We start from the raw sequence: 14,338 nt of genomic DNA, 5'->3' as shown, positions 1-14,338 counted from the left end.
TGCAGTATGCAATGCTTAGTTCCAATGCAGTAGATTACCGCATGCCTCTTTTTTTAATTTAGTAAGTGAAGTAATAAGTGAAGTAAACTTATACACTAGCGTCTAGCGTGTATACTGGGGTTGAATATTATTACTTTATAATATACTCAATTGCATTATCTAGAGTCCCCACGGTATCACGGGACACGAATATTTCATTTGCTACTTGAGCCCATTGTTTCTTCTAAATAGGTTTCTTGAACGAATAAGGATGAATGATGATGAATCACGGCATCGTGATAATAGTTTTTTTAAACTCAAGTATATCGTATATTCTGTCTGCATGGGGTGGTCTCGTGCCACCGAAGAAAATTTCAGGAAAATTCAGAAAAAATATAAAAATTACGAGATCATATATAGACGATATCATGTCATATCATATATATATATATATATATATATATATATATATATATATATATATATATATATATATATATATATATATATATATATATATATATATATATATATATATATATATATATATATATATATATATATATATATATATATATATATATATATATATATATATATATATATATATATATATATATATATATATATATATATATATATATATATATATATATATATATATATATATATATATATATATATATATATATATATATATATATATATATATATATATATATATATATATATATATATATATATATATATATATATATATATATATATATATATATATATATATATATATATATATATATATATATATATATATATATATATATATATATATATATATATATATATATATATATATATATATATATATATATATATATATATATATATATATATATATATAATATATATATTTTTATTTATTAGGTAATCTACCGGTTAAGGTAGGTTTTTGGATGGACGTAATTACTAATTAAATAATTTGTGGCCCCTAGCAAAACACAACATCCTACTCTACATCAGGTCCCTCTTCATCTCTGAGTACTTTCTTCCTCCCTTCATCCCGTCCAACATCCCTATCCTGTTCCTTCCCTTTCCTCATTTGCCTAACATTCTCCCCTCTATTAGAGTCTTCAACATCCCACTGCCGGTCAATACTCCCTTCAACCACCTTTCCTGCCTCCATAGGATTGCTCACAACAAACCCCTCTCTTCGCCCACCATACCATACACAATGTTCGGCTTTCTTTGAACTGTTGCATCTTCGAAAGCACTATTTTTACATCCATAACAACACCGCCACATGTTTCATTCAATTGAAGATGAAGTTAAATGAGTATTCAACTAAACAAGTTAAGAAAACGTATGTTCATACGCTGTCCTTAGCAACAAATTACGTCATATTAAGGGTTAAAAATAATCCTTGTCTTAGAGCGGCGGTTGTACAAGCTTTGTGCAATGCAAGTTGGATTGCTCAGGGGTTGCCATCTATGCCTTCTATTTATAAGATATGTCCGAATATTTTGAACTGAACGTGACCTTTCATTCTTTTTCCATACCCGGAAAATATTGGAATATCATAGAACTTGGAAGGAACCCCATTGCGTACGATGGTGGACGAATGCAGGAGCTGATTGGGGGAAAAAAGATTTTTCAAAACCTATGCAGAACTCGGACTGCATAAGTAAAATTAGAGGGTTGCTTACTATCACCGTTGCACTTATCGAGAGATATTATGGATGAGCTTAATTGGAGAAAGCGAGGAGTTAATTCTATTTAGCTAGAAAAGTTAAAACCATTTTCCAGAGTAAAGATATTCGGTAGGTATTATCGTTCATCGCTCACATTAAAAGATAAAAGACAATTATACGATTGGTTCTCATAAACATCATACCAAAAGTATATTATAACAGCCATTACCATAAACAAATTTAATTTTCGCATAATTCCGATTTCCCTTTTCGTCGTTAAAATAGGTTATTTTTCCAAATTTCTATCTTGGTAACCCAAACCACTCTCTTGCATCATAGTTTTCGTCCTTCAAGTGTAAATTAAGATATCATCCATCGACATTCCCTCTCTTCTTCGAATATCTCCTAAAAGCAAGCTCTTCCTAAAAATAAGCTTATAGATTCCTCGTCTGTTTTTTTCACTCTCTACGGGTGACTAGGATTCATTTTACAAGTCTGCCGTGCTAGGCCAAAGGGCATAATAGAATTTGCGAGATGTATGAGAAGAAAATGACTCGCATCAAATCGTAGGCAGTGAGGATATTAATAAATTGTAAGGCTAGACCACTTGTAAAAAGAATGATTTCAGAGCATTTGTAATTCATTATGGGTTTGCGTGGTATTTTAGACGAAAACTGGTCCAAATTAGACAAAATGGTAAATATATTCGAAGAATAATTCTTTTAGATGAAGAAGCTTTTTAAAGAGAGGACGTTTGATGGCAGCAACTTACTGTATTTAGGTCAATAATATAGAAAAAGTTTTAATATGTTTTGCTGCATGGCATCAAAACTTGGCCCACGAAGTTAGAAGATAGATGCAGAGTGGATGGGCAACTTTTGCGATGCGAGTGCGGAGAATGGTGGCAAATTATGAAAAGAATAGAGAAAAAAAAACAAGGAATAAGGGGTAAGGTTATTTTTAGGAAGGGAGAATGCCTCTAGGAGAAATTCGATGAAGAGAAGGAATGCTATCTTAATTTACACTTGAAGGACGAAAATTATGTGCAAGAGAGTATTTTGGGTAAACAAGACAGAAATTTGGAAAAATAACCTATTTTAACGACACAAAGGGAGATTGGAATTATGTGAAAATTATATTTGTTTATGGTAATGGCTCCTATAATACACATATAGCATAATGTTTATGAGAACCAATCGTATAATTGTCGCAGAATTTGTAATAAGTAATAAACGATGATATTTACAGTTTATCTTTACTCTGGAGAATAGTCTTAAAAATCCAGGTGGAATTCGCGGAATACAGGTGGTGCTAATATCTGTATGTGCACGTGCATGGCTGTAATCTATGAAGTTTTTTCTGTGTTATAATGTGCTGAAAGGATTAGCAACAACCCTCTTTCGCTCCCATGAGCCAACTTAATCCTTACTTTTTTCGGCCCGTCTAGTTCATAGGTCTTCCGGCCAACTTTTCCCCTTTTCGCCTTATTTCCTCCTTATCCCTTAAACTCTCGCTTGCTTTGCTCCTGCGGGCCTGTTGCTCCTGAATCGGCAGTTCCGCACATTTTCTCGCCCCAAGGCCTCGTAATCACTTGCCGTTCTTCTTTCGCCCGATTTCTGCTGTCTCCCTGTCAACCCATGAGACAGCTTGCACGTGATGCCAATCACAGCTGGTGGACCGAGAATTTAACTAATTTTTCCCGCAGGATGATTGAAAAGCGAGACTTTTTCCTTCGCGATTTTTCATCTTACGTTTGCACCAACCGGATTTTCTTAATCTCCTTATCGCATTTGATAATTTTCTGGCTTCTACGTATTCGCCCGGGGCAAATTTTCCGAGAGTTTAATGATAAGCACGGATTAGGATTTAAATTGAAATTTTTACTTTTGCATATTTTTGTTGACTGATAATCAATTTAGGACGAAGCAGTTTTTAGAATTTTCATGGTAAATAATATATCCGCTCTTCTTCTTGAAAAACAGTAATCGCGTTTAAGAACAAAATATCTCAACAAAAACAAATAGAAGTGTGCCCGTGGACGTCTTACTCATGTCTTGGATTGAAGTTTAAAGCAGCATTAGCGCTTTATAAAAGAGACCACGATTATATCCTGCTAAATGATTTTGCGAAGATTCGGTAGTTTAATTTATTTATTTTCATTGATTGCATTATGAATATTTTAGAATACAATTGCTGTGTACAAACTTCTAAATGGAATGTTACATGCCTCTAAAATGTAATAACATTGCAAAATAATCAATGGAAAATTAAAGACTACATGCATTACTCGCTGTTCTCCCTCTCCATGTTCAATATTAATAATTAGCAACTAATATCAATGGAACATTTGATATTATCTAGAATGTCATGAATATTTCAAGCGGTAAACATTTCAAATTTCTATTCGATCTATTTTTTAAGGCTTCATGCTAATTCATAATCCCTCTGGTTATAATCATAAATCTTAGTTATGACTTTTTTGTCTTTTTTTAGTCTTGAGAAATGTAAAGAATAGCCACGAAGTTTTTGGCGATCGGTGGATAAATGGACAAACTTGCAAAAAAAAAGTAGCTTTCGTGTTCCAGACTGCCCTCGGAAGAGCCCATTGAAATGCACTGTGCTTACCTTCACTATCCCAATGACGATGTGCTCCAGGCCTGGGCGATCGGAGTAATAGTGCAGGAGAAGGGCGCCGTCCTCGGGTCTCTCCGAGCAGCGGAACGATGGGGCTCGCATTCCAGGGTAGAGGGTGCCCAAGTGGTCGTGCAAGGCGTCCAAGTTCTATTTGCAAAATATAAAAGGGCCGGAAAAATCAAACTACATGAAAGGAGACCATTCAAGTGACACCTCAATGCGATATAAACATGCTTGAGATGTTTTAATGGTTTTATTTTTGAGCATCAAAATGAAGTGAACGCATCGGAAAACGTAAGGTTAGCCACTCAATACAACGGAAATTTTGAGAGAGTTAAAAAATTTCAATTCTGAGGATAAAATATAAAACTCAGCGTTCAAAAGGGATTTACGTAAACTTAACGCTTTAGAGGTACTATTTGTATTATCTTCCATAGTAGCCAAAGTTAGGGAGTGTATTTAAATTGTTGGTTCTTTAAGCGAGTACGTAGATCACTCAATATTCAAGTTGTTCAAAGAGGTTGCATATTTTTGCTCATTTTTAATTACTCCCGTCTGTAAAGGGGAAATACTATTATTCAATGGAGTAAAGGTGTAATAAGCATAGTATATATTTAATGATCCCTTAAGTACTGAAGGGAAAATATTATTTTACCAAATATCCCGAGTAGTATCTATGGCATTTTTTCTCTAGTTTCTGAGTACAATTTATTTTAAACTGCGCATTTCGGAGCTCCCGTTTATCAATAATAAAAAATGTCATATTGGTCAAATTTTAAACTTGGAAATGGTTTTATTTAACCCTTAATATATATATATATATATATATATATATATATATATATATATATATACTACCTTGATCAAAAAGTTCCCGGAATAACCACCGTGTGGCGCTCCCATCGTTCCGATTTGAGTTCTGTTTTTTTTTGTTAAATTGGTACATCTGTTGTTGATATTCCCTTTAAATCTTAGTGTCATAACTTGACATTTGCAAAAGTTACGTAGCCAAGAGTACATCTATCTCTGTGTGTGTTGGCGATTTTTTACAATTGCAGAAATGGATTTAAATTTGCAACAACGAACTTGTATTAAATTTTGCGTAAAAAACGGATTTAGTGGCGCACGGACGTTGGAAATGTTGGAAAAGTGTTTCGGCAACGATTCTCTAAAAAAAACGGTCGTTTACCAGTGGCACGAGCGGTTCAGAAGTGGTCGTGAGTCAATCGAAGATGATGAACGCAGTGGCAGACCATCGACATCGAAAGTCGGTGAAAAAATTGATAAAGTAAAAGAAATGTTGGTCAATAACCGCAAATTAACCATCAGAGAAATAGCGGAGGACTTGAACATTGCCTATGGATCCGCCCAAGACATTGTGGTTAATGATTTGGGTTTCCGTCGTGTAGCATGCCAAAAGACCTCAATTTCATGCAAAAAAGAGACCGTGTTGACGTCGCAAAAGACATGATTTGCGAGGCTGAATCCGATCCCACATTCATCAAAAGGATCATTACTGGAGACGAGACGTGGGTTTATGAGTACGACACGCAATCCAGACATCAGGCAAGTGAATGGCGTTCACCAAATGAGCCGAGACCAAAAAAACCACGTCGTTTTCAGTCAAAAAAGAAGGCAATGCTGACGGTTTTCATGGATTACAACGGTGTAGTGCATCATGAATTTTTGCCAGAAGGCCAGACAGTAAACAAAGAGTATTATTTGGGCGTTATGAGACGTTTGCGTGAAGCAATTCGCCGAAAGAGACCAGAAATGTGGGCAGAAAACTCGTGGATTTTGCACCATGATAACGCACCGTCGCACAGTGCTATCATTATTCGTAATTTTTTGACGAAAAATGCAACAAATACCATCCAACAGCCACCGAATTCACCTGATTTGGCTCCCTGTGACTTCTTTCTGTTCAATCGAGTTAAAAAACCATTACGGGGAACGCGTTTTAGCAGCCGAGAGGAAGTAATGGAAAAATCGCAGGAAGCACTGATGGACATACCGAAAACCGAATATAAAAAATGTTTCGAGGATTGGATCAAGCGCTGGCATAAGTGTGTTGCAGTCGATGGGGATTACTTTGAAGGGGACAATATAGATTTAGATGAATAAACTTGTATTTTTAATTTTCTGAATAAATTCCGGGAAATTTTTGATCAAGGTAGTATATATGACACACAAACGTGTATGCATAAAATGAGGGTCCCTAGTTCCTATTAAAGATAGATGTATTGTCCATGTCCTGGCCCTGTGACGGTTAGAAATTAGTTATTTTTTACCTTAAAAGAATTAATTTAATATTGGAGACCACCATAAAAACAATTATTAATTTTAGCTTGGGCGAAACGCTAATGAATTCAAAACCATCATCACCTTTCAATAATATATATGCATAATTATTGTATTTGTAATATATTTAAATGAGTAAATAAATGTGTTCCCCTGAAAATAAAGACATTTTTTGAATTTATCGTGAAAGATGATGATACTCCCCTGTAAGCTTCGTGTAGAAATTTCGGGCGTCGGATACTGCTTTCACGTTGGAGGAACGTTATCCAAGTCCTCGGAGCGGGTTGATTTGATTTCACCTGTCGTTAGGTTCGATTTGTCGCTCGACTCAGATGGTTACTCACGAAAACAGATGAACGAGAATAAAGAAATTCGTGTCAGCTTTGAGGCGAGCGGAAACTCTTATATCTTTCCGGCGAAAAGAAGAGAATATGGAATGGGATCGAAAGGACGGAAATTCCACACGATTTACTAAAGTAAGTCGAGTTGGCTGTCGGATCTCCAGAATTTCTTGATTTTTAATTTTTAGGAGTTCGGGATGAGATATTCAGTTGGATGTCCGACGGCCTTTCTCGTAGTCTCCGCGTTAATCACGTTTTATTGTTAGTCACGGGTGCGTTCTCGCTTTGCTTAAAATAAAACTCGAGTCAACACGAAAGGATTTTCTTCCAAGTGGGTATCTTTTTGATTAAAGAAATGACGGATTTTCATTCGTATGCTGGTAGTCCTAAATTTAGGATTAATATGAAAACCTATATATTACATATTTGAAACCTATTTTATTAAAAAAATTGTGATAAAATGCCATAGATTTTATTACAAGTTTAGGAAACTTAAGTGTTCCTTTGTGATGTTTTATTCAACGTTTACTCCTCATTCAATTTTAATGGTATTCATTAATTCATTTTCCTCCTCATGATTAATGTTTATAATTGATCCTTCATGTATTACCGTCGTTTTTATTGGCAGTTTCATGAAATGTCAATGCGTCAGATTCGTTGAGCGCATTAATATTTAAGGAAACTATACAATGCATTAGTCAATGCTGACTAAAATATTGAGTAGGACCAACTTTCAAAGTTTCTTTTTATGATATTCATGGTAGTGAAAAAGGCCGTAGTGTGGTTTAGATTAAATCGCGAGTTCATCTCTTTTGCTGTGCTATCGCGTTTTGACGTCTGTCTCTGCTACGAGGTCTCCATTGTCCTGAATTCATAATGGAGTGGAGAGTTGTTTACTGATTTTCGGGGGCTAATAAGTAAGAGAGAATGGAGGAGCCGACAATAAAGGAAAGTAATTAATTTGCAAAATGAGAAACTCGATGAAATAAGGTTGAAAGCGATTTCGTGACAGCAGGCACTGGTCCACTGGATGGAGATGACACGCCTACGTATATTTGAACAATAGCATTTCTAAAAGGTTTTATATATATATACATATATTATATATACATACATATATATATATATATATATATATATATATATATATATATATATATAATATATATATTTCTACGAGTATATATCCCTCCCCGGACTACAACCTGGACGTGGTGGAAGGGCTTGTGCGTTCCGATGACCCCTAGAGCTGTGCTGGCGGGAGTAATAATTATTGCTCCTGGTAGGGTCACCCATGACCCTGGCTGGTTACCTGGCTCCTAACCTTCGACCCAGATAGGTCGAAGGTTAGGAGCCAGACGAAAGGTAGTCCACGCAGCGTCGGTTCCTCAGTGAGGCGGCTGCAATAGCGTCTGACCCCAGTGGAGCGGCCAGTAAGTGATGGTGTCACGTTAAAAACACTATTGAGGAAGGCAACGGGTAACCACCTCAATTATCATTCCCAAGATTTAAATGATGGACAATACAGAGATTTTGACTCCTGAAAACTACGATGCTCGGCTCAATCGGCCGTGTGTCTTGCCCGGCAGCGGGGGAGGCAAGGCTTCCGCGGTCGTCATCCCACGAAACCCTCGCAAGGGAAAACCAGCAGCAGCTGGACAGAAGACGCAGGAGAAGAAGACCAAATTAGTTAGGATAGGAACGTGGGGTGTAAGGACAATGATTAGGACAGGAAATTGGAGAATGTTAAGCAAGAGATGGAAAGGGGAAGTATAGATATTTTAGGTTTAAGCGAGGCGAGATGGAAAGATAGCGGGGATTACTGGAGTGATAAGTATAGAACGATATACTGCGGTGGGGACGAGAGTCAACGAGGGGTTTCCATAGTATTAAATGAAGAGGTAGGAAGAAGCGTAGTCAACATGGAGCAGGTAACGGATAGAATACTACTAGTGGAGATAAAAGCAGAACCGACGAACTTAGTTATTATTCAGGTATACATGCCACCGAGCAACCATAAGGAAGAAGAGGTAGATAGGATATACGATCAGTTAGAGGACATAATCGCGTGTGTTCCTGCAAGGAAACATTTGATAGTGATGGGAAATTGGAAGGTGACAATAGGAGATGGAAGAGATGGTGATGAGGTGGGGGACTACGGTTTAGGCACGAGGAACGACCGCGGGGAGAAAGGAGTTGAGTTCTGCAGGAGAGAGGGGTTAGTCATCACCAACACTTGGTTTAGGCACCACAAGAGACGCAGGTATACATGGAAAATGCCAGGTGACTCAGGAAGATATCAGCTAGATTATATCCTGGTTAGACACAGTTTTTAAGAACAGTGTGATAAATACGCACAGCTTCCCGGGAGCGGATGCGGACTCTGACCACAATTTAGTTGTTATGAAATGTAGCGCCCGTTTCAAAAAGATAAGGCAGGGGCGGAGAGTTAGAAAATGGAATGTAAAAGCATTAAATGGTTTGAAAAGGAAGGAGTACAAACAGGCGGCAGGGGAAATCCTGGAGGATGGTAAAGAGCTAAGTACTATGGAAGACAAATGGGAAAGGATCAAGAAAGGGTTATCGAAAGCCGCAAAAGACACTATTGGAACCGTTAATTCGAAATGGAATAGGAAACCATTTATCACGGATGAGAGGATTACATAGATAGATGAGCGGAGAAAATGGAGGAATATAAATACAGATTTATGCAAAATGAAGTACAAAGAGTTAAACAATAAATTGAGGCGGGCAACAAATAAAGCAAAATCAGCATGGTGGAAGACGCAGTGTGAGGATATGGAAAGTTTGCAGAGAAAGTGGGAAATTGGTGCGCTGTTTAGCAAAGTTAAATCTTTATCGGGAAGTAAGAAAGGAATATCCATGGTAACAGTTAGAAATAAGGCGGGTAAGGTAATAGGTGACGCAGGAAAGGTCCAGGAGAGATGGAAGGAGTATATAGAAGAACTGTATACTAAAGAACTTAGACCAAGAAAGCTAGACATTGAAAAAGAACATGACGTAGACGAAGACAGCTTAGGTCCAGGCACACTCGAAGATGAGATGGAAAGGGCATTACGGGAGATGAAGCTAAATAAGGCCGTAGGGGTGGATAACATTCCCGCGGAACTATTGAAATGTTTAGGAAAATGTGGGAGGAAGAGGCTATATGGGCTGATTCGTGGTATTTATGAGGAAGGAATCTGGCTGGAAGACTTAGTGAGATCAGTTTTAGTTCCCATTCCGAAAAAGGTAAAGGCTACATCATGCGAAGACTACAGGACAATAAGCTTGATATCCCACGCAGCTAAAGTTGTTCTCAGGATCATAAACAAAAGGATAGAGAGTAGGACAAATGATTACTTAGGGGATGACCAGTTTTGGTTTAGGAAGGGGAGAAGTACGCGTGATGCCATTGCAGCAATGAGATTATTAATCGAGAGGAATATAGAACACAACCAGGAGGTACTTGCCTGATTCGTAGATTTCTAAAAAGCGTTTGATGGAGTAAATTGGGAAAAACCAATGAGTATATTTCAGAAAATAGGAATAGATTGGGGAGACAGGAGGCTAATCCGCAACCTGTACATGTCTCAGACTGCTCAGGTTCGGGCGGGGAACGGGGAGTCCGGTTGGGCAGTGCTAGGAAGAGGCGTAAGGCAGGGGTGCCCATTATCACCGTTGCTGTTCAACCTGTATGCAGAGGAAATGATTAAAGAGGCATGGGAAGAACTGGAGGTAGGAATGAAAGTGGGCGGGGAATTCGTAAAATCAGTTAGATTTGCTGATGACCAAGCTTTAGTTTGTCAGTGAGCCAAGGGGTTGCAAGCAATGCTGAGTGAATTGGAAATTCAGTGCGACAGGTATGGGATGAGAATCAGTATTAATAAAACAAAGGTTTTGCGATTTTCTAGGAAGAAATAGGCTAAGTTAAAAATTAAAATAAGAGGGGAAAAACTAGAGCAGGTAGAACAGTTTACGTATCTCGGTATTGTTTTGGACCAACCGGGTCAAAGTAGTGGGGACGTAAGGAGAAGAATTGCGCTAGGCAAAGAGGCTTTCACAAGATGGAGGGAGTTGTTGACAGGGACGTTGACTAAGGATATTAAGAAAAGACTCGTAAAAACCTTTATATGGAGCGTAGCTATGTACGGTGGGGAAACATGGTCATTGAAGTAGGAGGATAGACGTAGACTGGAGGTTTTTGAAATGTGGGTGTGGAGAAGAATGGAGAAAGTAAAATGGACATAGAAGAAAACAAATGAGGAAGTACTTGGTATGGTGGGCGAAGAATGGAGTTTATTGGGAGCAATGCCCTGGAGGCAGGAAAAGATGATGGCGGTATTGACCGGCAGCGGGATGTTGAAGACTGTAATGAGGGGAGAATGTTAGGCAAACGAGGAACGGGAAGGAGCAGGACAGGGATGTTGGACGGGATGAAGGGAGGAAGAAATTACTCAGAGATGAAGAGGGATCTGATGCAGAGCAGGATGTTGTGTTTTGGTAGGAGTCACAAATTATTTAATTAGGAGCTATGTCCATCCAAAAACCTACCTTAACCGGTAGATTACCTATTAATTAATTATATTTAGCAGTCTAACCTGAAGAAGGTCTCAGTGAAGGCCGAAAGCTCAATCAATCTACAATGTGAGGGTCCTTGTGCTATGTATTTTGTTTTGTGTTCTATTATGCCGTCAAAATATTATCCGCATCGCTTTTACTTCCACATATTCCCCCCATTTCTTTTTAACCCCCGTCGAACTTGCAAAACATCTACAAGTCGATAAAAATAACTGCAAGCACCTGTCTCTTTCCCGCTCATATCCCCGCCCATGCAACCGTCCACGCTGCAAACGCTGCCATCTTCTAAGACCCTCCCCCTCACTCATTACCAACTCCCAACCGGTTCCCACCTGCACCTCAAAAAAGATATATCGCCTCTCCTCTAACTTCTGCCCTGCCTTCTACCTAGGCGAATGCACGACCACACTTTCCCTCCGCAAGAATAACCACCGATATTCCACCAAATCTCCCACCTTCCTTAATTGTCCCATCCTTATTCACCCTGCTTCCCACAATCAATCTTTTGATGACTGCTTCTCCGTTTCGGTGATTGAAACCCTTCCCAAGTCTGCTAGTATAATAGAGGTGAGAACCCGCGAGATGGCTCATATCTGGGTGACCCAGTCATTTAAACCGCCCGGACTGAACCAAGCCCACTGAATGCATCACATAGGTGCCTACATATCCCCTCCCACCCCCTTGTTCATTTCCTTTTGGTCCCTTACCTCTCCTTTCCTCACCTCTACCCCTCTCCGCTCTTCCCCGAGAACGCCATTCTGATGATGGCGGTCGTGCCGTCGAAACGTCAAAACTACATTTTTGAGTGTCCTTTCCTTGCGTTTCCATTTGTCAAAAATCTACATCTGTGTTTTTGTAGATATTTATATATATCAGATTTCAATTCCTATAATTTGAAAAATCATTTGCCATAATTTAGCCGGTGAATATTTCTTTCCTGTTCTCACGGCGTTGCCATGGTGATTGTGTGCCTCGGAATTATTTTACGAGCATATAAAACTCAGAAACGAAATGTAAAGAGTCACCGAATTTCATTAATTCCTGGACAAAATATATTTTTACATGTGCAGAATTGTACGTAAAATGTAAACCCAAAAGACCTTTCAAGAGATTCAAATATTTAGCGTTCCAATTTCGGCGTATTCTTTTTCCAAATGGCACAACGCGTCTTTTAATTAGTGAGAGGATTCTGGTCGCTACGGAATATACATTTGCATTCATTTTTATTTCCATTAATTGCTTTCCTGGCTTGATTGTATGGTTGGCGGTCGCCTCGAATCAGTTTTTATCTTTCAGTTGCAATTTCGTAAATGAGATTTCAATTGTCATTCAGTCAGAATCGTTTGAAAGAATGTTAAATGAACATTTATTCGTCAGAATAGAGATGCGTATTTTGATTAATACTCCTAGTTCACTTATGGGGGACAATTTTTCACGATCTCGTTTTGATGGCAATTTCCGGGGCGTCCTTTATTCGGCGCTCGCCCGCGTTCTCGGCAGATCGCCCTGACGACAACCAATGATCCTGCAGATTATGTTTTCCATTGTCTTGTTTTCTCGAAACTTTTCTGCTGGGGCGAAACTCGTTTTCGCTCCTGTACGCTTCAGGGAATCCTTTCCATTTCCTTTCCACCGACAATCGCTCTTCAAACGTAAAAAAAGGAGAGAAGGGGAGAAATGTAAAAGAATAAACAACCTAGGGTCGCGATTCCGGATTGGCGTCCGCACAGGCATTCGCAGTATTTTTGTAGCTGAGTACTTTCTTATATTTCTCACACACTTCGGTTAAAGGGGGAACACAACCCCTTCTCTTAGAAAAAGTACAGCGTTTTACTTCTGGAAGGCTGCTTTGGAGCCCAGAAATAATTCATAATGGAAATTAAAACCAACTATTGCATCGTAATTTTTATGTGGTCAGCAAAAAGCGCGAGAAAAAGTATTTGATTGTGAATTACGCCTTGTTTCTTTTCAAATTCTAGCTTTCATGTTATTGGATGGATTTCTTACTGCACCCCAAGGTGCAATTATTTGTTAGATGATATAAAATGTATTTGCACGAGTGTAAAATAAAATGATTTTTGCATGAGTGAATATGCCACTGAGGGTTTGGGTTTGCATGCATATGTTGGTTTTGAATTTGGTTTTGTTCCCTTTTACCGGTGGTGACCTGACATCCCCCGCCACACGCCCTTGCGGCGGCTTGCGGAGACTTATATAGATGTATATTGTACTGAAAAGTATCTGCGGGAATATTAGGAATATACCACCGATGTTTGTCTATTTATTAATAATTAGTCGGGCCGAACTACTTGTTTATAACTTATTGGATATCGATTAAGATCGATATTGTAAAAATCTATTTGAGTTACTCCGGCAAGATCGCCAATCAATATGGCCTTGAGACATCAACCCAAACTGAAAAAATCTAAGGAATACTTTATATTTGTGGTCAAATTTCCAAAGCTCGCTTTGCATATTTTCATCTTGAAATGCTTGCTATTAGCCGAAGGTTGCAGGCACTTAGAACGTGAAGGACACGCGTTCTGTTCCTCTAAGTTAAATCCAAATACTTCAACGTAGAGAAAAACACGTACTATTTGAATCCAATAGCTGCTTATCAATCAAAGAGTCGACCAGTTCCTTTTAGGGTAACACATGTTATTTCCGGAGGACCTGTTATTGCATTATTGAAGAGAAAAAAATGACACTTTATATTTTTGCGCCTCTGCCAATCGGACGAATGGGCCTACCCGTCTGTCTACTTGATGCGTCCATCCTTAGGGCGTATTGTGGTCGATATCTCCACGGAAAGGG

General features: G+C 38.3%; 1 protein-coding gene across 1 annotated transcript in view; it reads right to left on the bottom strand.

Annotated features, from left to right (window-relative positions):
- The window catches only part of Gycbeta100B (guanylate cyclase soluble subunit beta-1-like), a 148,385-nt gene that overhangs the window by 46,614 nt on the left and 87,433 nt on the right, over positions 1-14,338 (bottom strand). Inside the window, exon 5 of the mRNA XM_071596501.1 lies at positions 4,293-4,448. Within this exon, the coding sequence (XP_071452602.1) occupies positions 4,293-4,448 (156 nt within the window). The remainder of the gene's footprint in view (positions 1-4,292; positions 4,449-14,338) is intronic.

Source organism: Hetaerina americana, unplaced genomic scaffold, assembly GCF_022747635.1.
Source record: "Hetaerina americana unplaced genomic scaffold, ioHetAmer1.1.p SCAF_8, whole genome shotgun sequence".
In the NCBI taxonomy this organism is placed as follows: Eukaryota; Metazoa; Arthropoda; class Insecta; order Odonata; family Calopterygidae; genus Hetaerina; species Hetaerina americana.
Note: the sequence above shows the minus strand (reverse complement) of the source record. Positions and strands in the feature narration are given on the sequence as shown.